At 48.8% G+C, this 27,512-nt stretch overlaps 1 protein-coding gene across 1 annotated transcript in view; it reads left to right on the top strand.

Moving 5' to 3' along the window:
* LOC130403591 (protein kinase C-binding protein NELL1-like) overlaps positions 1-21,477 on the top strand; it is a 151,447-nt gene extending 129,970 nt beyond the window's left edge. Inside the window, exons 16-20 of the mRNA XM_056608008.1 lie at positions 7,348-7,488; positions 13,293-13,486; positions 16,188-16,364; positions 20,526-20,750; positions 21,427-21,477. Coding sequence (XP_056463983.1) covers positions 7,348-7,488; positions 13,293-13,486; positions 16,188-16,364; positions 20,526-20,750; positions 21,427-21,477 — 788 coding nt within the window. The remainder of the gene's footprint in view (positions 1-7,347; positions 7,489-13,292; positions 13,487-16,187; positions 16,365-20,525; positions 20,751-21,426) is intronic.
* The last annotated feature ends 6,035 nt before the right edge of the window (positions 21,478-27,512 follow it).

Here is a 27,512-nt window from a genome sequence, read left to right as displayed (position 1 = left end):
CATGCACATACACACACACACATACACACACGCATACCTCCCGCAGGTTCAATACGTTATTGCCCAAGCCCATGTAACCATTACCACTGTGTGCTGCAGTCATTCCTCCTCAGTGTTGTAATATGTTCTATTACTCTTTTTTTCCCCAAAGCATGTTATCTCAGTAGATTGTCTCTTTGCGTGGTATTCCCTGGGGAATGAGATCTTCATTGAAAGGCCCCTTTTTCATGTTCAGCGTGGTTCCCATGGTAACCACCTCCATCATTAGTCAGCGGATAAGGCGTTTCGGAGCTGGAAATGTTAATCAAACGCTGACTTCTATTGGGACGGAGTTCGGAATGAAACGAATGCTTTCATGTGCAATGTGTATCAACTGCGCACAAACGGTGCACCTCGCCGAGGCACTGCAGAGGAAACCTTTGCTATTCGGGTCTCTGGCAGCACAACAACGGTTTTGTTTGGACGAATAAAAAATGATGTTGCTTCCCTTTGAACCACTTTGGAAATAGTGAGAGGGGGGCGGGGGTAGGATTTGGAATACAAAAATAAGAAGCAATTTGATGGAGCAGTGTTTTTCCTTCTCGTGTGGCACTTTTTTCACTCTGCGTGTGCGTCTTTTTGTTGGCGCTTCAGGCAAGTAGGTGTGTCAATCGCTGCCAAGTTCTCACTCTCTCCCCGCTCTCAGTGTCTGTTTATCAGATATCAGTCTAGACAACCAGAAGTCTAGATGGAGGCAGCACTGCTTTAGTGCCTCCCTGTCAATTAGGGATTATCCCCCATTGGTCAAGAGGAGCCTTTGTAGGCACCCGACGATGGAGACTGCAGTCTATGAATTTTAAGTTCAGTTGAAAGCTTTGGTTACACATGAAATAAGTCCAGTGACTGCAGGAGGGAAGTTAGTAATGCCACACACACACATGCATATGCACACACACACACACATTCGCTATACATATCCCCACACACATACCCCAACACACACACACACACACACATACCTCCACAAACACACACATAACCCCTCCAACACACACACACACACACACACACGCACATTCAAACATACGCACACACTAGCACTATTTCATAAGCACAAAACAGGCACACCTTTCCAAAATAAGACCTCCTGTCTCCTCAGCGTCTAGCCCTCAATCCTGCTTTAAGGCATCAAGTCAGATAAACAAAAATTGAAGCGGCTCCTGCGAGTCAACGTGGCGTCAAGCGGGATTCCAGACAGCAAAGCACAAGTGACCGGCAACGTCCTTCTCTCCTGACGCAAGACAATGGCACCACGCTGTGCGACAGCACATCTGTTCACCGCTTCATTATTACCTGCCTCCTGGCTCTCTGACAGCTGGACCGCGTGTCTTCCAGCCTCCTGATTTTATTTACAGAGCTCTGCTGCAAGACGAACAGGTCCTAGCAGGCACACAGCCTCTCCGATGGCTGCTTGCTGCTGCTGCTGTCGTGGGCTCCACCTCCGTGGATTACAGCGACACGGGTGGCCCGGAGTACAGCCGATTACCGAGGGCTCGCGGTGGGTTGTACCACCGCCATCAGCTGGTTGGGGGGGGGAGGGGGGGGGGGTGGATTTGCATGCAGAGTTACATGCTGCGGTAGTTCTCTGCTGGTTATTCCCGAGCTTATCACTGGAGTCTGCCGGTTCCAGGCCGTAAGAGCCCCACCTTCCTAGCGGGGCTGCGGTGGAGGGGGGAGAAACTGTTTGTCGCTGAGCTAAACCTGGGCTGTAAAAAGCTGAGCTGGGCTACCTACGGTCCCAACGTTGGGAATCTACATCTATACATTTGCATAAACAATTATCCCGACCATCTGCTCTCCCATTATAGCTTCTAACAATGCGCAATTAAGTAGCACCTGCAGAGTGTGTGTGTGTGTGTGTGTGTGTGTGTGTGTGTGTGTGTGTGTGTGTGTGTGTGTGTGTGTGTGTGTGTGTGTGTGTGTGTGTGTGTGTGTGTGTGTGTGTGTGCATGTGCGACTCTGTATCGGTGAGAAAGAGATAAGATCCACAGACAACCCCTCATCACAGGGAAAAGACAAACGACGAATGCATTCTGAAGCGGCTATTGTCCTGCAATAGTAATTTACTATGTGTTAAATTAGCTGTCGTTATGATGCCATGATTAGCCCTCTGTTGAGCTATTAATGTATTTTGTGACCATAGTTTGCCTTTCGTATGAGTGCTGGTGTGTTTCCTGATTGGCTGTTCCCATCGCAGCGTCCTGGGGGTTTCTGCTGGCCGTCCAGTCCCGAATGTGTTGATCTTTGGTCAGCTGCATATGCATATCACAATTCTGTCCTTAGCTTCTGGGCAATCGAGTTAGTACTCTCCCTGGTTCTTGGAGTAAGCGCTTCAGTGTTTCTGAGTACTGTACAGCAACCCTGGACCTGTGGCCTTGTGTCCGGGCGATGGCAACATCTCAATGGAAGTAATTATATTTGGAAGGACTAAGGAATAAGGATTGAAGATTTTGTTGATTCTGACACGCAGTATGTTTTATGTAATGGTGTGACTGCCATTTCTTCACCCGGTAATACCGGGTGCATCAGTTGTTAAACCGTCTCTCATTAATCAAAAAAACAGCGTAGTGATAATGGGATTCAATCATGGAATTATTACACCAGTGGCTGGTTGTACTGTAGTTTGCTTTGCTAAATATTCAATTAGGTAATGTGACAAATGAGTAGGAATGCATGTGTGATGCTTGCTGTAGCTGTTTTATCCAATGCTCACTGCAACACCCAATGCAATTAATGTAAAGGAAATTATTTAGGTTATAATTTGAAGTTCAGACTCTCACTGTTTAATGCTGCTAATGATCTTTATAATTATTTTAACGTTTTATCACTTCATAGATTTTGTTGCAATCTTTTTCTTCTGTCATCATTTAGTTCTCTTCTGCGGCATCGCTGGCAAAAGAAACACAGTACTCCACTACACCCACAGGTTGAAGAACGGTTGTTATAGAATCATCATACCCTCTCTAGCAGACAAACACTGCTGGGTGATGGAAAACACGGCCCTAACATGATACTGGGAATGTACAGGCTTTCATCAGCTAGATAGGCTCAACCACAATTGTGCTCCCTCATTCGCTTATAGGTTGGGACTTAACTGACATTTGTTTCTATTCGAACCTTTGGAGTTCTTCGAGATTGCCACTTTAAGTTCGTGAATTAGTATTGAACACTATTTATTTCAGTCCGAGTAGCGTGAGCCTCCCCTGCAGTAGGCTAAGTGGTATTCAACCGTCAAGACACATGCATTTATTATTAAATCATGATGTTTTAGTGTTTTTAATGTGCCTCAACACTTCAAAAACAAGGTAAACAGTAGTTTAAAGGTCCTTGCCATTGGTTTGGTTTCATACTTAATTCACATAAATACTATTCAAGGCATCTTCCTAATTGTTATTTTTCTCTCTTCACAAAATGTTAGTAAAGCGAATGAAATGCAGGTTGGGAGTGATAGTTTGGCTAAATGTAGATGCTAGAGCTAATCGCTAACACTGGATGATACAGATTTTGCTGTCGTGAAGTAGACATGGACGGTCCAAAAATCAAACCTTGTGTTTTAGGTGTTGGGGTAAAAAGCTGAAGACACAATAGTTGTTTAATGTTTTCTGATGGTAGTGCCCCTCAGTGTGTACCGAACATCAGGGAACCCGTGTCAATGTGTATTTTGGCGGGCCCTTTAAACTTCAGTTTGCACAGTGTTTCTCTTGTGCAGGCTTATGCATTCATCCACAGAGATCTACAAAGTAACATATTCAGGCCTTCTAAGTAACTCGTGATTAATAACTAATGGGTGATCATATTCGCCCCATTATGTTGGTAGAATATATGACACCTGACACACGCAAGTAATAGTCCATTTGCCGGAGTAGCCTTCAGAGTTACGATAGTTAAATGACAGAAAACCAACCCGAGTGAGTCATGAAAGCATTCCACTCGAGGCGCTGCATAAAGCGACGTGGTTATCTACCCTGGAGCTCTCCCTATGCACAGCACTCTCACAGCAGCGTTTCACCTCTGAGCTGAAAGAAAGAGTTTGATTATGGAAGGGTTTACATAAAACACAAAATGTACAGCGTACGCTCGATTTGTTTGTGAATGCGGATGCAAAGCCTGGTCAATATTGTTGAACGTTTGAATCTATTATGTTGTTTCTCTCCCCCCCCCCACCGGACTCATTGTACTCCACTCTTCACCCCCCCCCCCCCCTCATCTCAACAAGTTGATGAAGATATAATCAGCTTGTCGTAAGGTCGTCTGCACAAAACGGGAGAATATGATTGGAGCTGGTGAATGGCGCGGACATGTGCATATCGGCGTGAAGGCGTAGGCGCGGGCCCGGACTGCGAGCTAATAGCTTAAATGCCTGTGGGGTTTACCAGCGAGCAAAGCAAACCTGATCACGGGAAATGGATGGAGAGCGGAAAGAAAATGAGTTGGGATAGCCGTCACTGTTTCCTTCACTCAATTAAACGCCTATGTGCGGCCGGAATGGACATATCCTCGAGACTGGGAACGGATAAGTGTCTGCTCTGAATCCGTCATCTGTGTGTTTGCGTGCATGACAGTACAGGTTTTGATTTATCTGAGCGAGTCAAGCCGACGAGGAGGGGGAGGCCGGAGAATATAGGCCAGGAGTTTGATTGCCGTTGAGGTAGAAAGGCAGACGAGTCCTTGTGTCATAATGATTCCCGATGACACCAATCAGCCCAGGAATTGATTGGCTCCCAGTCAGTCATCACGGCATCAGGGATGTCGGGGTGGAGAGTGAAACACTTCTGATGCAAGCATTCTGAGAAGCGGCAAAACAATGACCATTTGTGCATATATATATACTGTATGTATATATATATATATATATATATTAGTGCTGTCAAGCGATTACAATATTTAATCGCATTAATGTCATAGCTAACTCACGATTAATCGCGATTCTAATCTTTTTTCTATGCTAAATATCCCTTCATTTCTTTGTCCCATTAATTTTTTCTCATTTTAATGCTCTTATCAACATGGAGAAGTGTATCGGCTTGCCTTGTGCAAATGTTTTTTTATTGATAACAACATTTATGGCATATACTGATCAAAACAGGACGATACAAAAAAAAAGCCTGTAGTGCAATAAAACGATGAACATTGATGAACAAAAAAATTAACGCTGTTAAAATTGGTTTGCGTTAACGCCGTTAATAACGCGTTTAACTGACGGCACTAATATATATATAAATATATATATGTGTATACAGTTGGAAAGTAATATCCTGAATACATGTGTATACAGTTATACAGAAAGTAATATACTTACCAATATGAGGTTGAAAAGTAATAAGATACTAATATCTTTCCATATTTCCAATATGGAAAGGATTATAATGTCAGAAAAATCATTTTTACCGTGTACGTTTAGTCGATCCACCAGAAACAGAAAGGCAGATGGTCAGTTTCAGACATTCACAGAAGTGATTTGTTTTCTGTTGCACATTGCAGAAATCACATTTATTTAGCATCATCCATCACATTATTACACCTACAGTCTCGGTACAACCCGCTTCATTAGCCGGTCTGGGTTGAGCATAGCGAGACTGCCTGTTGTAATATTGAACGTTTCAGTGATGATGGTTAGCCTCGTCTCTCCAGCCCAGGTGGCTGATGTGAGCGTAGCATATCAGAGCTGCTAGCACACACTGCTACCACGCTTCAGACGGGGAGGGGCGCCACCCCAGGGCCTCCCCGGGCCGGCCCCAACATCTTCACCGGTTGAACGGTTACCAAGCAAATTCCTGCCTCGATGCGATTTATTTCCTCTCCTTTACTTTACATTTTTTTCTTACATTGCAGCTAAACATCCTTATTTCTCGAAGAGTGAAGAAGCCCTAAAATCCGAACTGGCTCCAGCGTGGAACCCGAAATAGCATACATTTCCGGCCAATTAACATTCTCCCCTAGCACCCCTTCGCGAGGAGGGGAACGACCCTGACGATAGCCTCCCATCCGTGGGCGCCGGTGCTCCTGTTAATCACAGGGGGTGCAGACATTATGGACACTAGGTTTAAGGGACGCTGCTTAAACCTACCTGGTGCTCCCCTCCCGTTAAACGGCGTCCCACCGGCGTATCCCAGTGCAGCACGCCCTGACGTTACTCCTCACAGTTCAACGGCGGGGATGTGTTGGACTGAAGAATGGCCATTAGCATTATCTTAATTAAAGGACGGGAGCCAGCGCTTCAGAGCTTCAGACCCCCGTTCCTCTCTGAAATAATAAATATATAACGTCGGCGGGCACGCGGCCAACAGCGGTCCTCGAGAGCTGCCCATTGTCTTGCCGGCTATTGTGGGAGTGAAGAGGAGTGCAGGCTAAGAGGAGCAGAGCTCACAGCATCCATAATGCATTTCCCATAGCGCAGTCACTGTGAGGCCCAGGCCTCAGCCCGTCTCCGTGTACGTGTGTCCTTCACACACACCCCACGCTTCGGCACAACAACAGCGCCCTGCCACCCTTCCTGGGCGGCCTGTGACTCAAGAGGCAGAGCAGGTTGGCTGGTCACCCGAAGGTTGCTGGATCGATTCCCGAGGTGTCCCTGAGCAAGGCGCCTCTCCCTGACTGCTCTTGACGAGCCGGCTGTCGCCTTTCAAGGCTGACGACGCCGTCGGACTGTGAATGTGTGCGTGAATGGGTGATTGTGAGGCAGTATTGTAAAGCGCTTTGAGTGGACACTGGTTAGAACAGCGCTGGATAAATGCAGTCCATTTAGCATTGAGCAGGAGGAGCAGCCCTGGTTCGGCTGAGGGACAGGTATTGGTTCTGGATGGCTCTCCTTCTATCCTACGAGGAAGGATTCCCTTTGTCTGCGCCCTGCCAGGGGGCCACCAGCCCTCTCTCTGCCGTTCCTTCACCTCTTGGTGGCTGATTGGTTTAGCCTCCGCGGCACTGATGTCTACCGTCTTCTAGATTAAATGAAAACGGCAGGGCCATTTAAATCGCCGGCTTGTGAAGGAGCAGTGTGTAGGTTTCAGTGTCTAATGCGAGACGCTCACAACTATAGGTAATGGCTTATGAGCTAGCGATTATGCTAATGCATCTTCCCTTGTGCTGTTTGTCCGTCCTGGGCTACCGTCGAAACATGGCGGTGTGTGACAATTCTTGTTTTAATGTGACTATACTTTAGCAGCATTATCCCAAGTATAATTAAAACCGTCTCATGAATAGTATATTCCGTTTCTGCCCCGTCTGTCCTGCCCGATTGGCCCTATACTCTACACTCTATGCGGCGGTGAGAGTGAGTTATTTATAAAGCGTGTGTGTTTCTGTCCCCAGATATTGACGAGTGTGCGGAGGGCCTGATCGAGTGCCACAACCATTCCCACTGTGTCAACCTCCCGGGCTGGTACCACTGTGAGTGCAGAGACGGTTACCATGACAACGGCTCCTACCTGCTCGACGGCGGCTCCTGTGCCGGTGAGCATTTCGTTTTCAATAAACATGCACACAAAGACACACGCGCCGCACGTGGACTCTCCACAGAGCGAAGACCGTCCCACTGCCGCATCCTGTTGGAGTCACTGTCGCTTGTTCTCTCAGGAGCCTCGATGCTCCATGTTCCCGTCCTACCGTGCGTTTGTAGCCATGGGAAAGAAAGGAAAGATGTTTGTGTGTGTGTGTGTGTGTGTGTGTGTGTGCGTGTTTTCCATGACGGGATTCAAACTGACAACCCACTCACTATGAAGCACTGAGAATCTTCATTAGCAGCCTATTTACCTCGTGTCTTTCTCAAAGTCTGGGGGCATGGGGACACACACACACGCACACACACACACACACACACAGACACACACACACTCAAACACACACACACACACACACGCTATAATAAAGTATTAATGAGAAACATACGTGAAGCTCGCAGCTGCAGTCAGATGTCGCCGTGTCATGTCTCCATCTGTTAGCCCACAGAGCAACAGAGCGAGAGAGAGAGCGAGAGAGAGAGAGAGAGAGAGAGAGAGGGAGAGGGGGAGAGGGGGAGAGAGAGAGAGATCGGGACGCTGAGGTCGAACGGGATCAGACTCCTGCGTGGCACTTTGCATTTCCTGCGCTGAGACTGAAACTCTCCTGCGACTCCGTTATGCAAGCGGCGGGAAAAGCATAGTCAGAGACCTAATTGCCATATGCATTATGAATCACTTGGCGCCCGTTACGATCATTATGAAGACGTGATTCACACTCCTGGTTGCCTCTCACTGGTAGCGCACAGAAGTGCCCCCCCCCTCCCGGCCTGCCTCTCTATAAATAAAACCTCTGGTGAGGCCGTGATGCCTCGTCTGCACCCCCACTCAGTGTGCACCTTTGCCCACGTAGTCGCTTCAAGCAGGCCTAAGTGGTGCTTGGATGCTTTAGAGCTGCAATCGACCACCTCTCAGTTAATGTGCCATACCACAGGTTCGTTCAACTCAACCCCTTTAATCACATCGGGACGTGGACCATTCTCTACTTATGTTTCTACACACACTGTCCAGGAGGTAAGCGGGGAACTAGGTGCTGTCGTTTTGGCCTTCAACAGAGTTCAGTGGAATCATGATTCTGATGGAGGATTCATGTGTAAACAATATCAACGTCAACAAATTCTAGAAGATTCTGGATGAATCTAGTAAAGACATGATGCCAATACGGCTTATTTATGAAATTTTGTGTGTGTGTCCGTGCACGCGTGCGTGTTTGTGCGTGCGTGTGTTTGTGTGCATGTTTGTGTGTGCATGTGTGTGTGTGTGTGCGAGCACGTTTGTGTGTGTGTGTGTGTGTGTGTGTGTGTGTGTGTGTGTGTGTGTGTGTGTGTGTGTGTGTGTGTGTGTGTGTGTGTGTGTGTGTGTGTGTGAATAATCGGGGGGGGGGGACAGGACGGGATTGCATTGCAGTAAAGTGTGCTTCAAATATCAATGCCTAAGCAATTTTCTTTTACATTGTGTTTGTAGTACGGCCGCTTAGTTTGGTTGGAGAATGTGTGTACAGCATTCCTGTCTCTCCATGTACTAGCATACGTGGCGCTAACTCCATTTCCTCTGTCTCACTCCCTGAACAGTGAGGCTTTAGGCTTTACAGCAACAGGGGAAATAAGCACAAATGGCAATTTAACAGGATTTCTCCCCCTTTCGTTAGACTGTCTCTCTCCTCCGCAACATCCTGTGAAGACAGGAACAAGCGTTGCCTAGCGAGCGGCCGCTGCTAGCCAAAAACACTCGCAGAAATTCTGAAATCAAGATGTGGCAGGGAGCCACGTTGGGGAACGTTCTTGGGGTAACCATCTAGTTAAGGGGAGAGCGAAAATTATGACAACTAGAGCTAGAGAGTTGGTGCATCTGCCAGGATGTACCCCCATGAGCCTCGTTTCACTAATGCTCAGTGCAGTCCGTGTCTGCGGCCGTGTTGGCTCGCTTGGGTAATTCACAGAACTATAGCTGTAGCTACATCTGTGTGAATGACAGCAGACCTTTATTACATTCATGGCCTCAAAGGGCTTCACAGGCCCGTATTCAAATGTGGTTCCACTGCCCTCCCTCCGGTAGGACCGGAAGTTGAAAACATGAACCTTTTAGAAATGTTTAGAAGTCACGGAGCCCGGCATTCGGCCCAAGCATCACATGGAGTTGGACTGCATCCGGGCCCGTGAAGACGTTTTAGGTTGGTGTGGGTGATCAAAGTATCTTTACCTGCCTTACCTTTCCGATTCCGCCTGAGAGCATTTAGAGTGCGGCTGGCAGAAATAACAATAGCAATCTATCACTGTTTTAGAATCAATGTGTGGCATGCAGGATGCAGTATGTGCTCAACAGTTAATTGCCTTACAAGTCCTCTTAAAAAATGTCTTATCACAAAGCGCTGTTCTGCCACTGCACAATGCCACAAGGAAGTTATTTCACGAACTGATGTTCGACACAAGCGCTGGATTGAAGCCAGGAGTGCCAGTTAACGTGGCTTGATCACGCTGACCTGTATTCCCCTCCGAGGCGTCGGTAGAACTGCAGTGTGATTTGTTTCTGCTAATCCTTGCGGCAACTGAGGGATAAGTTCCTTTCTCTCCGGGTTGGTCTTTGTCATTCCTGCCCGTGTGTCACGTCACACTGGAAGAGTGCAGAATGCCCCCCCCGAGTGATTCCCCTTAGAGGGATTATCTGCGGAGCCGTTGAAGGTTGCTTTTGTGTTGGGGCTGGTAATCCCGTTGTTGTACTTGTTGTTGTTGGCGTGCGATCCCTTTGTTCATTCGGTGCGTCGCATTGCGTGGGGTTTCGCGTGTGGCTGTCATATTGTCAGGCTTTCCTTCGTTGTGAGGTTCTCATCGTTACCGGGAGTTCCTAAGCATCAGACGCGGCGTTTCATCTGACGGATGACTCATCTGCGTGTTGCGTGTGTTACGCGCGTTGCGTGGGACGCAATGTTGTGTTGTGTCAGCTTTAGCCAGCGTGCTAAACTAGTGTTGCGTAGTGCGTTGTGCCTAGAATGCATGACGTGTTGTGTTGTGGTGTGTGATGTTTCGAGGCCGGGGGGGTGGTGGGGCGTCAGTGCTTTGCTTTATTGCTCCACATCTAAACACACATTTAGCCCCCCCGATGCCTCGGGGATGGACAGGTGGCTCGGATAAACAGATTGTGCGTGACAATGAGAAGAACGCGGCCCTGGTCCCCCCCCCCCCCCCCCACGTGTCTCTCTCCCTGTGATGCGCGTGACCTTTCCATATGGCCGGCCTGGAGATACACAAACAAAGTCGTCAAAAAACCGGCAACAACAATAAGCTTACTGATGCCTGCTAATTACCAACATCTGTCTTAATTGTTAGTTTTCAGTGTGCGTGTGTGGGCGGGCGTGTGTGCGCGCGTGCTAGCACGTGCGCCCGTGCTAGCGTACGTGCACGTGCTAGCGTGTGTGTGTGTGTGGCCGTGCACGCGTATGTGGCCGTATGCTTGGTAGTGTGTGTGTGTGTGTGTGTGTGTGTGTGTGTGTGTGTGTGTGTGTGTGTGTGTGTGTGTGTGTGTGTGTGTGTGTGTGTGTGTGTGTGTGTGCGTCGTTGCAGTATGACTGCACAACGTCTAGACCCGCGTTTCGTGGCATGTTGCTCGCGCGGCACTGCACACAGGAGCGGGCTTTTGTCAGCAGCGGCCGCTTGCCCACCGATGCGGTAGACGTCGGCAGTGAGTAGCATTAATCCTTCCTCAGCAGGGCAGAGCTGGCCGTCCGTCTCTATGGTGGCGACGGGACTTAATTTAAGGTATGCAAATAGTCTGTCGCAATCACAGTGAAGTCAGGGCGCAGCCATCCCCCCAATCCACCCCCCCCCCCCCCCCCCTTCTGCCCATCAGGCGCTCTCTATGTGGCGGACCAATTAGAGTGCGCGTTCGGCGTGCTAACTGTGACATTGTTATAGCTGGCGAGGCGCCACCGCCGCCGCCATCATCCCCAGTCCCGCTCTGGGCTCGGCTAGCTCTGCCTCCCGATAGCACCGCCGTCGTTTACAGCTGTGGAGAACGCAATTAAAAGTTAAGGCGAGAGGACGGAAAAAAGGAGAAGGGAATAAAGGAGTGCACACACACTCAGACGTACGCACACACTGACACACACACAGAAGTACGCACACACAGACACGCACACACAGACAGACGTACACACAACACGGACACACACACACACTCAGACGTACGCACACACTGACACACACACACCTAGACGGACGTACACACAACACGGACACACACACACACACAGACGTACGCACACACACACACACACAGAAGTACGCACACACACGTACAAGTACATATACACACACACGTACACACACACTCATACATACACACACGTACACACACACATAGAGACACGTACATACACACATGTACACAGACACACGTACACACACATACACAACACAGACACACACACAGACACTTCAAAAATTGCTTTTTTAAAAGCCTTTGTACTTTGGTGTCTGGTCCAAGCCGCGGTCGGCTGTGTTTTGTCAGAGCGAGCAGCAGGTACGTTGGCGATGGCGGGAGAGGGAGAGAGAGGGACACAAAGTCAGCGCTGAAGGAACGCCTGGCCCTGTCGGCCTTCAAGGGACCTTTCAGATGTATTTAACTGGGGTCAAACAAGGCACACACGCATGCGGCTGTCGCTATGAAAGGGCCACTTGCTTTCCTGTCAAGGGCCGACTTCACACTACCACATTCCCGCTTGCACAAATCATTTCCTGGGAACCTGTAGAGCCAATGCGACCTTCTCTTGCTCGCTGCAGACATGTTAAAAGTATACGATTGTTCTGCTTTAAATGACTGCGAAGGCTGTGTGGTTGATTTCAGGGTCCAATCAACCTGGGTCAGATGGGGCTGCCCGGTGCGGCCATCAGCCACACACACTGACCGCCGGGCTTTATAGCAGCCTTCAGTCTCATGGGGTTTGGCCTGGCCTTGTTTAGACGCTGTCCATCCCTCGGGACACTGACACACTTCAGTTGTAATCAGTAAAAACGTCTGAGACCATTTTATTTTTCGCTCGTCGCGGTGGTTTACCTCTCTCCACCGGTTCCATCGTCCGAATCAGAAGCCCCTCCAGACTTCTTCTAATGATGTCGAGGATCTCGCCCAATTGCTCACGACAGTTTATGTATCCGCCACGATGCTAAGACCCTCCCCCACACACTCTGGACAATTTGCAATGTATTAATATGTATTCCTTGATATCTACCTGCTCTTTTTAATATGCAATTAAAATTCTGTGTAATAATGATTATTTTTTACTTATTTGATTGACTTTCACTGTTAGTCCATTTTGTTGTTTGTCAATTGTACTGTCTGTTGAATGACTTCCTGAGCTACTGGATACCTTAATCCCTCCAAGGGGTTGAATAAAGCATCTATCCATCCATCTATCGGGTCGGCTTAGCTCAGGAGGTAGAGCAGTTGTCTTGTAACTGAATGGTTGCTAGTTCGATCCCCAGCTCCTCTTAGCTGTGTTGACGTGTCCCTGAGCAAGACACTTAACCCTAACTGCTCCTGACGATGGTTGACTCTGCCGTCGCTGTGTGAATGTGTGTATTAAGTCGCTTTGGATAAAAGCGTCTGCTAAATGCCATAATTGTAATCTATTTATCTATCTAAGGCTGTTGTGTGTTGGACCGGTGCTTTTGTAGCCCATCTGAACCAAACCGACCTCATGAAGTCCAGACTCTGCGTCTCCATCATCTTCACACAGTCCCTTCCTCTTCCTCCTCTCCTGGTCAGACGTGGACGAGTGCAGCCTGCAGACGCACACCTGCTGGAACGACAGCGTGTGCGTGAACCTCCCGGGGGGCTACGACTGTGTGTGCGCCTCCGGGCCCGGCTGCAGTGGCGACTGCCCCCACGAGGGCGGGGTCTGGCGCAACGGGGAGGACTGGAAGCCCAGCTACGACCCCTGCGCCGTCTGCTCCTGCAAGGTACCGCCACACGCACAAGGGCACCGGCCACAAGCACACGCACGCACTGGCACGCACGCACTGGCACGCACGTACACAAGCACGCATGCACGCACACATGTTACAACGCACACATGCACACACACACACACACACACACATACACACACTCACAGGCGCACACACGCAAGCACACACACACACGCATGTACACACACACACGCACACACATGCACGTACGCATGCACGCGCACGCATAAACACAAACCCAAGCACCTTGATTGCTAGAAATGTTTCATACTGACGAAGATCGGCAGAGCATTTCATTTTGCATTGGTGGTTAAATCATCTCCTTATACTGGATTATGAGTTAATGCAGCATAAATGCAGTGAAACAACAAACCGACTCAGACGCTCTGTGTGTGTGATGTTCAGACTGCGGAGGTTAAAATAGAGCTAAGTGGAGTAATGAGGGTGGTGATGGTTACAATGATGTGTTTAACTACCCGTTGTCATTCATGTTCATTTCGGCATTGTCACAGATCATTCTCATTAAGCATATTGTTATGACGAAGATGGATGACCCCCACGAACTGTCACTTGAATTTGACATCCCTGTCATCGTGTATTGAAGAAAGGGCTGCTTTTCCTCGTCATATTTCCAGCTGCTATTTTTGATGTCGCTTTTATTGACACTACTCTCCACTACTCTCCACTTCATATTAAGTGATGTTGTCAACATCTCCAAATCAAAGACTAAGGCCCAATCCCATTTATACCCCTTACCCCTTCCCCTTACCCCTTCAAAACAAGGGGGAGGGGTAAGGGGTAGAATTGGGATTGGGCCTAAGACTAAACTGCAGCAAAGAGACACAAGTAGGCAGGAATCTGTTGTCGAAAACGATCTCATTCAGGAAACGAGTTGTGCAAGTAAACAAGCAAAACCAGAGAAGCACTCTTATTGTTCTGTTTGTTTTGGATTGACCTCGGCTTCCTCCGCGAGCTCTCAGGGGTGCACGTCCTCAGAAGACCTCCCAACAGACCCCCATGAATCTCCCTTTCATCTCCTCAGATGAATATTCCGGGCGGCTGCCACCTGGGATCGCTGGCGATTCCCAGCTCAGGTGTGCCGTTCCCTCGTAAGAGTTCGAAGTAAAGAAGGAGGTGCCCCCCCCCCCCCCCCCAGCTGTGTGACCCAAATTTGCCTCTTCGGCACGTTAGCCCATCGTCATGGGAGCCACGGCAACCGCGGCGAGCTCTGATGAGCCGCGCTCCGGGAGAGCGACGGGAACGTCAGGATAGGTAGACCTATTTCTGGAGAAGAAAAATAAAGTCTTGCGCTGTTTGTCAACATGAACCATTTCTTCTGCATTTATATTTCCGTCGCTTGCGTTGGGGGTAAATAATTCCGATGCCGCCGGACGGGATGGAAGGCGCCAGAGTGTGACGGGGCGACTTTCCCATTCCCCTCCTGAGGGGAGAGAGAGACTCCAGGCCCACGTGCTAGACTCCACGCTCGCGTGCGTGACTCCAGGCCTATATACATGACTCCAGGCCCCTGTTCACACCACGCCGGCCCCTGAACTACACTGCGTCGAGGTGGTGAGCCCTCCAGGGTGGCCATTAGCTTGAGCCGCTGCGTGGATTGTTTCTCCGATGTGAATGACTAATCATAATTGCAAAGTGCTGAAATGGGCGTTGTTGGAGAACAGGAAGTAATGAAACGGAGCGTGGAGGACGTTCGTCAATATTGTATAACTCCAGTCCAAATATAACGTGGGAGTGGAGGTAAACACCACCATAATCAGTGGGACAGTCAAGTCATTTCTATGCAGTTGGACTATTTAGTTATTTACCACAGACTTTTATCTGAGGTGACTTACAGTGAATACAGATGCCTGCTATAAAGGTGAGAACATCGAGGATCGAAACATGATGTGTTCGGCTGAGAGCCAAACACATCAGCTAGTTCACTAACCTGTCTCCCTGCATTAAATCCTATCAGAATCGTAGCCATGGTAACTCATCTAATTAGTCACTATTTAGATTATAATTTAGTAGTTGATTTTTTTCCAAAGTGACGTTCATTGAATTCAGAAAACTATGCAAAATGTTCACCTAAGGAGCGAGGGTATAGGTGAGGGAACTGTGCACGTGGGGGCCTACAGACTGCGGGCATTCGGGATTGAACCCGGCACCTCTCTGCATGTTCTGAGTCAAAGACCCTATAGCTAAAACACTCGCTCTCGCTCTCTCTCACCCTCCCGCTGACTGTGTCTCTTTTCTTTTTGTCAAATACCCGATAGCTACTACACTACTGCTCTCTCTCGCTCTCTTCCTCCCTCCCTGTCTCTCTCTCTCCCTCCCTTCTTCCCTCTCTCTCTTCCTCGCTCTCTCCCTCTCTTTCTCCCTCTCTCTCTCTCCTCCTCCTCTCTCTCTCTCTCTCTCTCTCTCTCTCTGTCTCTGTCTCTGTCTCTGTCTCTCCTCTCTCCATCTCTCCTCCCTCTCTCCCTCTCTCTCTCTCTCTCTTAATCTCGCTCTCCCCTCTCCCTCCCCCTCCTCCTCATCTCTCTCTCTCTCTCTCTCTCTCTCTCTCTCTCTTCCTCTTCCTCTTCCTCTCTCTCTCTGTCCCCCTCCCTCCCTAACTAAACCAAATCCTGATCCCTAACTGAGCGACCCTGGTTGATGGTACTCTGCCTCTCTGTGGCCGTGGGGGTTGTAGGACAGCCAGACGTTCTGCAGGAGGGAACCGTGCGACTGTGGGGACCCCAGGGAGGACCTCTCCTGCTGCCCCAGCTGTGACCAGCGTCCCAGCAGCCAGTGTCTGGACCAGAGTGGCCGGCTGCTCTACCGCAGTGGGGCCTCCTGGCTCTACAACTGTCACCAGTGTCACTGTATGGTGAGTGGTACGCACACACGCACGCACCCACGCGCGCGCGCGTGCGCGCGCACACACACACACACACACACACACACACACACACACAGACAAACAGACACACACACACACACACACACACACACACACACACGCACACGCACGTACGCACATACGCATTGTACAGTATGTGTATGATAAGGAATTTAGCGACAATGTGCAGAGACGGATTCAGTGGGCGATGGACATTCGCCAACCTTGTGATCCTTTTTCTTAAGCTAGTGAGCGTACTTGAGTATGATTGTCATAATGATCAATGCCGTGTTTGAAATGGCCCACACCTCAGAGGTGCTTTTAGTGACAACAGCTATCCAGACAGAGCTCCACACAGCCACACAGTGTTGTGTTAAGTGCTTCACAAACAAGAGGAGCCACAGAGCTCAGCATCGAACCGTAAGTCGTAGTGGAAGGAAAAGAAAAGGCACAAGTCAGTAGATTCGACTTTGGGTCTTGTTCTGTGTTTAATCTAATGGGTGGCAAGCTGCCAGCTTTTGGGATAAGCTCAGTGGAATAGTAAGCCATTGAAACATGATTAAGCATCGAAGCTTTAGTTATTTCATGGGCTTTTTTCGCAGGATATGGTTTCTGCAAATGCTCTCCGAACGCGCTCAAATAACACTTGAGAATCAACTTTATTAGACTGAGTCGCAGGTTATCATAAAATGACATGTTAGCCTAATACTAGCTGTTGGGCTACATCACAACAAGCATGCGTGACTTGTGTGTTGCCTTGAGCACTATCCTGTGTTAACATGTCTGACTCTAAATAGAAAATATCCAACCTCAGATAAATCTGTGGAATGCCTTCCTCTGTTGGCTCCTTCTCCTAGCTATGTATTTTGGATCAAAGCACATTTTCTACAACAAGTAGCCTTTGTAGAAGCTCATGTCCACTCATATTTTCGTATTTGTATGAAAACACACACACACACACACACACACACACACACACACACACGTACGCACACACACACACATGTACGCACATACGCATTGTACAGTATGTGTATGATAAGGAATTTAGCGACAATGTGCAGAGACGGATTCAGTGGGCGATGGACATTCGCCAACCTTGTGATCCTTTTTCTTAAGCTAGTGAGCGTACTTGAGTATGATTGTCATAATGATCAATGCCGTGTTTGAAATGGCCCACACCTCAGAGGTGCTTTTAGTGACAACAGCTGTCCAGACAGAGCTCCACACAGCCACACAGTGTTGTGTTAAGTGCTTCTCAAACAAGAGGAGCCACAGAGCTCAGCATCGAACCGTAAGTCGTAGTGGAAGGAAAAGAAAAGGCACAAGTCAGTAGATTCGACTTGGGTCTTGTTATGTGTTTAATCTAATGGGTGGCAAGCTGCCAGCTTTTGGGATAAGCTCAGTGAATAGTAAGGCCATTGAAACATGATTAAGCATCGAGCTTTAGTTATTTCATGGTCTTTTTTCGCAGGATATGGTTTCTGCAAATGCTCTCCGAACGCGCTCAAATAACACTTGAGAATCACTTTATTAGACTGAGTCGCAGGTTATCATAAATAACAGGTTAGCCTAATACTAGCTGTTGGGCTACATCACAACAAGCATGCGTGACTTGTGTGTTGCCTTGAGCACTATCCTGTGTTAACATGTCTGACTCTAATAGAAAATATCCAACCTCAGATAAATCTGTGGAATGCCTTCCTCTGTTGGCTCCTTCTCCTAGCTATGTATTTTGGATCAAAGCACATTTTCTACAACAAGTAGCCTTTGTAGAAGCTCATGTCCACTCATATTTTCGTATTTGTATGAAAAGGACCATATCACAATGTGCTGTCGACATTCCATTAAAATCCATGGCCAGGATGCAAATTGTTTTCCCTCTGAAGATTTCTATCTGATTCAGTTTGACAGCAGGGTGTTTGTTGAGAAAGTTTTAGAAACATGTTTCAGGATTTCAAATATTGATTCATTTTGGAAGAGGTAGACGGCCAGACAGCCATACTATAATTTAGTCTAAGCGTACAATGCCTTAACGCAGGGATCGGAAACCTTTAGTAGTGGAAGAGATTTTTTTAAGATTAAACTTTTCTTGGGTATTTCCCAGCGCCACTGAAGAAAATCCTAATGTGGTTCCCTTTCATGTACTTGTTAAAACGCCCTCGCTCTGCTTTGCCTTTGAGAGCAGTTCTGCGGTTGTTTTCCTCCCAGCATCCCCATCAGAATATATTATGGAAAATAAACTGTGTTTTGGAATAAAACGCAATGCAATAGGAAAATAGGTTTTTGGCATACCCAGGGGAAGGGCTGAAGTGCCATCACCTCCTGGTTGCTAGCGATACCTATAACGTATGCGTTCGCACGCTGGTGTAGCTAACACAGTTGACAACAGCTCAAGCTTTCCACACACCTGTTAACGCATAAGCAAAATTAACTCATGTAGCAATTTTGTCGCGCAGCTAAGTTCCCTGTTTCGACGTATATCGCAAACAAACACATGGGTTTGGGTTCACCTTATTGCTCCCTGCCACGGAAAACACAGGAACATGATTTGTATTACTATTGTCCATTCTGAGCTGAAGTGCCATCACAAGTCTTTAGAAATGTGATGATTGTGTTTTTCGCTGTCTACCTCAATGCTAAATGCTGTGGCAGGCTTATAAGTAAGAATGGTATTTCAGACTGTAGGCCTACATGACTACGTCAGTATGCACACAACCATTAATTAATAAAGCTGCTCAAGTCATGGGCGAGATGCTGATTTAACGGTAATTAAAGGTCATACCAATAAACATTTGTCTGTGTAAGAAGTCCAGATGGCAAAAATATAATAAATAAGAAGAGACGTTCGGCAAAATACTCGTTTTTATTACATCTATCATTAGCATCGCGTTAAGCGTAAGCATCGCATTCATTTATGCAACCTCAATTTATCACATTTAGCATACATGGCTGATAACGTGTATTTTTGATGTATAAAGAACAGGCGGGAGTTTAACTGGCAATTTTTCTTCAGTCAGCCGTACAGCCAAATTAACACCTCCATCCAGAATTTTTTCATTTGGCCTGCCTATCATTTTATCGAGAGAAAAAACATTGATTTACTCAATCTATGGGGTTTATTTAGTGCTCTGATGCTTTTTGAGATGCCCTGAATTGATATGTTCGTAAATAAAGCATGAAATCTAACCAATGGCAAGGACAGAATGATTTGGTCTAAAATGTATGCAAAACTTCACAATTCTTTAAAATGGCGTAAGATCAACAACGTAGACCCTGCGACGATTGTGTATTCCTTATTTTTTTTTTTTGTGTGTTGCCCTAGCCTGGTGCTGATAACTCTAGTAATTACCACAGCGATAATTAGAACCAGTCACACTGCCGTGGCAACACTGTGTCCTGATAGCACCATGTGAGCTCCTGGTTTTAATTGCTCCCACAGACGCCACCCGTCCAGAGACGTGCGTCTCCAAGGTTATACGAGGAGCTGTGGAGCTAATCAGATAGCCGCAACTTTTCCCTGCTATTGTTTATTTGTTCCCTATTTTCTTGTCTATCTGTCTCATCCTTTGTGTCTTTGTTCCCTTTGTTTCTCTCTCTTGTGTGTGTGTGTGTGTGTGTGTGTGTGTGTGTGTGTGTGTGTTGTGTGTGTGTGTGTGTGTGTGTGTGTGTGTGTGTGTGTGTGTGTGTGTGTGTGTGTGTGTGTGCAAGCTCCTTTCCATCCCTGTTTGTGCGTTTGCGTGCATCTGTATGTGTGTGTGGTGTGTTTGTTTGTGTACATGTATGCGTGTGTGTGTGTGTGTGCTGCGTACGTTTGTGTGTATGGTGTTTAAACACATATGTGTATGCATTCTTCTGTGTGTGTGTGTGTGTGTGTGTGTTTGCATCTGTGTGTGTGTATGTGTGTTTACATTCATCTATGCGTCCGTGTGTGTGTGTGTGTGTGTGTGTTCGCATCCGTGTGTGTGTGTGTTCACATCCGTTTGTGTGTGTGTGTGTGTGTGTTTGCATCTGTGTGTGTGTGTACATTCATCTATGCATGTGTGTGTGTGTGTGTGTGTGTGTGTGTGTGTGTGTGTGTGTGTGTGTGTGTGTGTGTGTGTGTGTGTGTGTGTGTGTGTGTGTGTGTGCGCGTGCGTGCCCCTGCAGGAGGGCGAGGTGGAGTGCTGGCCGCTGCAGTGTCCCGTGCTGACCTGTGAGTACGCGGCGGTGGCGGAGGGCGAGTGCTGCCCGCGCTGCGTCAGCGACCCCTGCCAGGCCGAGCGCCTCCCCTACGACGTCCGCCGGACCTGCCGCGACCCGGCTGGCGCCGCCCGGCTCAGCGGCGCCTCGTGGCGCATGCCCAGCTCCCCATGCACCACCTGCAAGTGCAAGGTGAGGACGGGGGGGGGGGGGGCGGGGCGGGGGTCCCCGCCGGGCCCCCACACATACACGCACGCAGACACGCACACATACATGCACAGCCCGATACACAGACACATACACGCACGCACACACACAGGCACACAGATAAGCACATGCGCAGATACACACACACATACATGCACAGGCACACACGCAGATACACGCACACATACACGCACACGCAGACACATGCACACATATACACCAGACGTGCACACATCTAAACACACGTACACACACATACACACACATGCACGCAAACACAAACACACACGCAGACACGCATACACGCCCATGCACACACATATAAACATACACATGCATGCACGCACACCTACGCACACACACATACAAACACACATACACACATGCACACACCCATAAACGCGCACACGCATGCATATATAGGAATATGTGTTTGTACGCTCATCGCTGGCAAACATCAAACAGCATGTTTGTACATGTCAGATGTACCACAGAGCAGCGCTGGGAGAGCGCTAGCCAACACAGAGTTCGTCCTCACAGTGGCAGCGGCCTCCGTCCTCGACCTCCACCCACACGTATCGGGAGACGCACACGGTGTAATGCCTGTATTCATCTCTGTGTCCCCCCCTCCCCTCCTGTGCCCCCCCCCCCCCCCCCTCAGAACGGGAACGTCTGCTGCTCCGTGGACCCCGACTGCCTCCAGAACTACTGAGCTGGAGAGAGAACACAGAAGAACCCTGAACACTCCTCCTCACTCCTAGCTGAGAAGACGGCTTCCCCCCCTCCCCTTCCTCCTCCTCCTCCTCCTCCTCTCTTCCCCTCCCCCTTCTCCTCCTCTCTTCCCCTCCTCCCCCTCCCCCTCCTCCTCCTCTTCCTCCTCCTCCCTTCCTCCTCCTCCTCTCCTCGCCCAGGGCTGGGCCCCTCCCCCCCCGGCGGCACTTAACCTTTGGATCCGCCCCCACACACGCCGCACGGCTGTGTTTTGATTTGTTTTTGTTAATGTGGCGGCGGCGGCGGCGGCGGCGGCGATGACGTCATCAGTGCGGGGCTGGCGCGTGGTGGGAATGACTCAGTGCCACTGGAGGAGAACCACAGACATTCTGCACACACACACACACACACCACACACACAGCAACAACACACCCCCTCTCCACCCTCCACTCCCCTGCTGTCACTCCTGTGCACCGATCTGGACTCGAGCACGCACACCCACGCACACATGCACACACACGCCACTGTTTCACTCACGGCATTCCTGGAGGTAGCTCTGTTTGCGCGGTGTCTCACGAGTGAGGTGTCAAACCGTTTGTCTTCGACGGATCTTGATGTCATTGATTTTATTAATATTTTTATTTATTTTTTATAGCATCTTAGTTAAACACAACCTTCTCAAACCCATTTCTCTCTTGCTCTCTGTCTCTCTCTCTCGCTCTCTGTCTCTTTCACGCTCTCTCCCTCTAGCTCTCTCTCTCTCTCTCTCTCTCTCTCTCTCTCTCTCTCTCTCTCTCTCTCTCTCTCTCTCTCTCTCTCTAGCGCTCTCTCTCTCTCTCTCTCTCTCTCTCCTCTCTCTATCCCCCCCTCCCCCTCTAAATTGATGTGAGGGGGCTTGATACCGGTCTGGAACACAGGATCCAAGCAGAATGCTGCACCGCATCTCAAACGGCCAGCCCTCGCCATTAACGCAAACCGTCTCATCCATAAGAACGTGCAGGGAGAAGTGTGGAACACGTTTCCGTCCATCACTGTGTGGCGCGTTCATACCTCGAAGAGCCCCCCTGTGCTAACGCACATCCACGCGGTAGTCCCTCCGCTCACAGTTCCTCAGCGATGAGGAGCCTAGAGGGAGAGCGGGAGAGAGAAACAAAGAGTGGGGAGATAATTAGGGCATGCATGTGAGAATGCCAGGAGGCCGACGGGGGTCACACCTGTTTGGAGACAAGCAGGGCTTATTATTAAGGGGAGACGCTTCCGGCACCCTGCAGCAGCAGCACACGCCTCCGTTCACACGCTCTCACCTCAGGCGCCTCTTCCTCTTCCCTCCCACCCCCCACCCCCCACCCCCAGCGCTGCTTCTACATGATCCACTAAAGCTTTCGATCCCCCTGCCGCCCGCCCCCCCCCCCCCAAGCCCCTCCTTCAGCTCTCCGCTCATCCCGTTGTCTGTGGCCCGTCCTGCAAGCTGTTTTATATTTTGAGTTGGGTTTCCTTTGGATAGAGCGAGCTTTCTCGCCCGACCGCCCGCCCGTACGTGTGCGTGTGTGCGTGTGTGCGTGTGTGTGTGTGTGTGTGCGTGTGTGTGTGCGTGTGTGTGATGTGTGTTGCCCGGTGGGCCGTCAGCCCAAAGGGTATCTCTGCTCGTGTCTCTCCCGCTTGTGTGTATCTCGTTGTGTGATCTCCATCGTTGTCACAATGCCTCTTGTTGAAATTGAAAAATAAACTACTTTGAATAGCGGTGGGAGGGGGGGGGGGGGGGTACAAGATAAAGAAAGATACAAGATAAAGAAAAAAACAAGTTCAGAAAATGTTGTGCAATGATACCTGTATCTACTCTCCATCGCCGACGAATGCAACTCCCAATCGGTCACTCGGAACAGGAGACTCTTTGTATAAAACCGTGTCAAACACAAGGGTTTTTTTTTAAGGTTGTCATCTTGATTGATTTGATATGAACCACGAGGGCGACTGTAGCACACAGTTTCCAACCGTCTGTGAATGTTTTTACATACGTAACACCTAGGATAAGCTCATAAGGGTTGATTTCCTTCATCGTTCTGTTTACTATTCCGCTCACCTGACTCATTTTAAGTGTCAAACTGTTTTTTTTACTTTTCTTGTGCGTTCGGTTGCGTTTGGCTGTAAATATTGTGTAATATGGAGGATTCTTTAGAGAGTTACGACTTTGTGAATAACCACAGCTTCTTACAATTGCATTGTGTGTCGAACAATTGTGAGAAGAGATACATTTCTTTCACTTCATTTCGTTTTTTCTTTATTCCTTTTATTCTTGCCTTAACCCTTCTCCATTTTGTCAAGGTTAGATGTTTGCCCTCCACCGCCTCCAGAGAGCGGTGTGCTTTATGGATAGGACTAGCTTGTATGTTCAGCTGTTCTGAACAACGTTGTCAAAAAGAAAAAAGAAAAAAAAAAGTTTTGTTCCACCACAAAATGAACTGAAAATTTCACCTCGGAAACCGGAGGAGGAAAAAGAGCTTGTACACTTGTAAAAAATGTTGAAAACGATCATGTTCTTGATGCAAGCCATCATACCACCCCCTTTAATGTCTCACTATTTTCAGAAGAAGCATATTTAATTTATGTATCTTATTTATTATTCTTTTTTCTCTTTTAAACTTAGGAACCCCCGGTGTGCTCGTCTTTTTTATTTTCGTCCATTTTTGTTATTTTTAAAGAGGATCTCGCTGAAGGAAACTAACCCCCAGGTCTCGTCCTCTTTTCCAACCCTAAATGTACTCAAAGGTAAACATTTGAACTTGAAGACTTTGTTGTGATAAGAGTTTGCTGTAAAATCCTTCGGTTAATAAATATTTTAGTTGTTTACTTTACGAATGTGAACACCCCGGCTTGGCATTTGGTTATTCATGCGATGGAATGCGTTGGCCTGTGGTGCACTCCTCCCCGACAGATTTATCTCCCCGCCGTTTATTTAAGGTCAGAGCGTGACTGGCCAAATACACAACGATCCCACGCCATGAGCTAAAAGAATAAAGTCAAAGCCACCCTCTACCCTAAAGAATCGATCCGCCATTCACTGAAGCATATGCATATTTTTTTCCACTGACAAATCCAGCACCGAGACACGGCCCCAGCTTTACCCTTTCATGTTCCCCTTTTATGAATCATGCCGTTATCTCCCCCCCCCCCCCTCCCCGAGGGCATGTATCTCAGAGAGGATGAGCTGCAGCCCTCTGGTACCTTAAGGTACCTTGTGTGTCACTAAGGAGGAAGTGTCTTTAAGGTAACCATGTGAGGCCACTCCATATCTACAGGGGATCTGCGTATTGGGTGTCAGAAGAATCCAGGCCATTAAAGAAGACACACGCACATGCACACACGCACACGCACACACGCACACACGCACACAGACGTGAATCTGAATGGCCAATTTGAATGGGATTTAGTTTGCCGGTGATGGTGGCGGCGGCGATGGTGGTGATGGTGGTGATGGTGGTGATGGTGGCGGCGTTGTCGGCGGCGGTGGTGGAGGTGGTGGTGGCGGCGCCAATGGGGGTGGTCCATTGAACAACACACACATGTAACACCGCCGAAAGGGTCCTGCCTATTAACCCGCTGTCAGTCTGGCTCCCCTAGCACCCCTGCCTCCCCTCCTCCCCTCCCTCCCCTACCCCATGTCTGGGGGGGACCAGGTCCTGCGTCACTCTCTCCAGCCAGCAGCAGCAGCAGCAGCACCCAGGGGTGCTCCCCGTTCGCAGGCTGGAGACGGGCGGGGCCGTGGCGGCGGTGACGGAGCGACCGCCTCCCCGCCCCGGCCCTCGGTGCGGCCGCTGTACGCTCGCATGCCAACGGCGAACCCCCGCGCGGCTCTCCGTGGATGAGGTGGTAAATGTGGAGATGATTACTTGTTACAACGCAGACTTCCCCCCCGAACGGGGCGAGATTAATCCAATCAGCCCAGATTTGATTAGATCACAAAACAAGTTTGTTTTTGTTGGGGCAGGGGGGGGGGGGGGGGTTCTCCCCTTTTTCTCCAGCCTCCCTCTAATAGATTTCCTGGTTTAGAATGATAAGAATAGACGGTCGTTTGTCTGCAGGCTTATGCAAAAACAAAGTAAGATGCCGCCTTTGTTGATAGCCTCTCTCCCTCCCTCCCCTCCCTCTCCCTCTCCCTCTCCCTCTCTCTCTCTCTCTCTCTCTCTCTCTCTGCCATTCCTTCACAGCTGAATATTAAACAGAGGCTCCACCTGCAGCTACGCCTCGTGCCTCCCAAACTAAGTGCATGGATCCTGGGTGCTTTCCACGTGCTGCGCCTATGCTAATATGCTAGGAAAGATTAAGCTGCTTAAATGCCTTATCGACATGCGGCCCGATCGATGCCCGTGTAATTAAAGAGTGAGGCTGAGCAAGTGACAGGGCCAGCTATACTGCTGCTATTGACCGATGCGCCGATGCAACAGCTAAGTGTTTACTTAACGCCCCCCCACGTGCCTTGCAACAAAGTGTCTGGTTTGAGGAGTGTGTGTGTGTGTGTGTGTGTGTGTGTGTGTGTGTGTGTGTGTGTGTGGTGTGTGTGTGGGTGTGTGTGTGTGTGGGTGTGTGTGTGTGTGTGTGTGTCTTTCTGGGGGGGTGTGTGTGTGGGTCAAGTGTGTGTCTGCGTGTGTTGGTGTGTGTCTACGTCTGCGTGTGTGTTTATGTTTAACCAGACTTCCATTCAATTTGAATGTACTATTAGATCAGACAATTTCTGCATGATGTGCGGAAGGAAGAGACACAAATTGGGAGAAAAATGAATAGCCTAACCTAGTAATCCGCCGCCTTTCTTGGTTTCAAAACTCTATCGTCGCGAGGCTCCTAACTGTCAAGACATCGTCTGTCGTTCGCGTTCTGTCTCTCTGTCCTCCGTACCGCGGGGATGACAGCCCCATCGCCAAAAATACGGGATTGGAAATAAAACTTCTCCACCCTGCCTCGCCCAGGCTGCTCAAAGTTAAATATGTCCATTGTGTCAGCACAACGCTCACGTTAGATCTTGTTCAGAAGGCCAGCAGCTGTTAAGCCCTCCCCCCCCCCCCTCGCCCTCGCCCTCGCCCAGGCCCTGTTCTCTAAAGGTCCACCGCCCCCCCTAGTGACACACAATTATCCCAATTCAGCCCAGCCGAGCCGAAACCACCTCCTGTCTGGGCTAAATTCAGATCTACGTACCGGTCGTTGAAGAAGTGGCTGGTGGGCTCTTCACAAATACTTGTACAGCTTGTTATTTTGACAACTCAAATGACTTATTCAAATAAGTGTATTTTTATCATTGGAAAGAGCACAGGGTGAATTGGGATACATTCAATCTGCTGCCGTGCTTCTAAATCGACCTCATCCATAGAGAGCGATTCTCACGGATAATCTAGTCTTGTTGGTCTGTTGTGTTCCTTGTGGAGAAGGTTGCTCTTATTTTCCCACCAGCGATGCAGCATTTGGTTTTCTTGTGAGAGCTTAGCTTGTCTATTCAGAAAGTCATCTCCAAACCGGCCAGATATGAGACCTTTAAAAAATGTGAATTGATGCGGTTATGTTTTCTATGGATCAGTATAGATAGAGACAGAATATCTATTTCCCGTCTCTTGCCATAGCCCAAGAAACCAAAAACTGACAGATATGACAGAAGCACTGTTCCTGTCACACACAGTTGATTTATTAAACTTTGACAGGGATAAAAGAAATCGGTGATCCGAATAAGATTTCATACTGCTTACTGGAACCGAGTTACTGAAATCAATACAGGAAGTGGTTGAATGGTCGGCCTCGTGAGATCGGATAGCACAGTGTTCTTACAGTAAGGCTTATATGTTCAGTCTGACATGCACAGGTGTGTGGAGATGTTTATGTATTTGTGTGTGTGTGTGTGTGTGTGTGTGTGTGTGTGTGGTGGTGTGTGTGTGTGGTGTGTGTGTGTGTGTGTGTGTGTGTGTGTGTGTGTGTGAGAGAGAGAGATGGCAGGGAGATTGAGAGAGGGCAGGGAGAGAGAGGCGGGCTCTGATCATTTTTACAGAGAGACTTGC

The sequence above is a fragment of the Gadus chalcogrammus genome, chromosome 14 (assembly GCF_026213295.1).
Source record: "Gadus chalcogrammus isolate NIFS_2021 chromosome 14, NIFS_Gcha_1.0, whole genome shotgun sequence".
Classification (NCBI taxonomy): Eukaryota; Metazoa; Chordata; class Actinopteri; order Gadiformes; family Gadidae; genus Gadus; species Gadus chalcogrammus.
The sequence above is the reverse complement of the archived record's forward strand: the minus strand, read 5'-3'. Positions and strand labels throughout refer to the sequence as shown.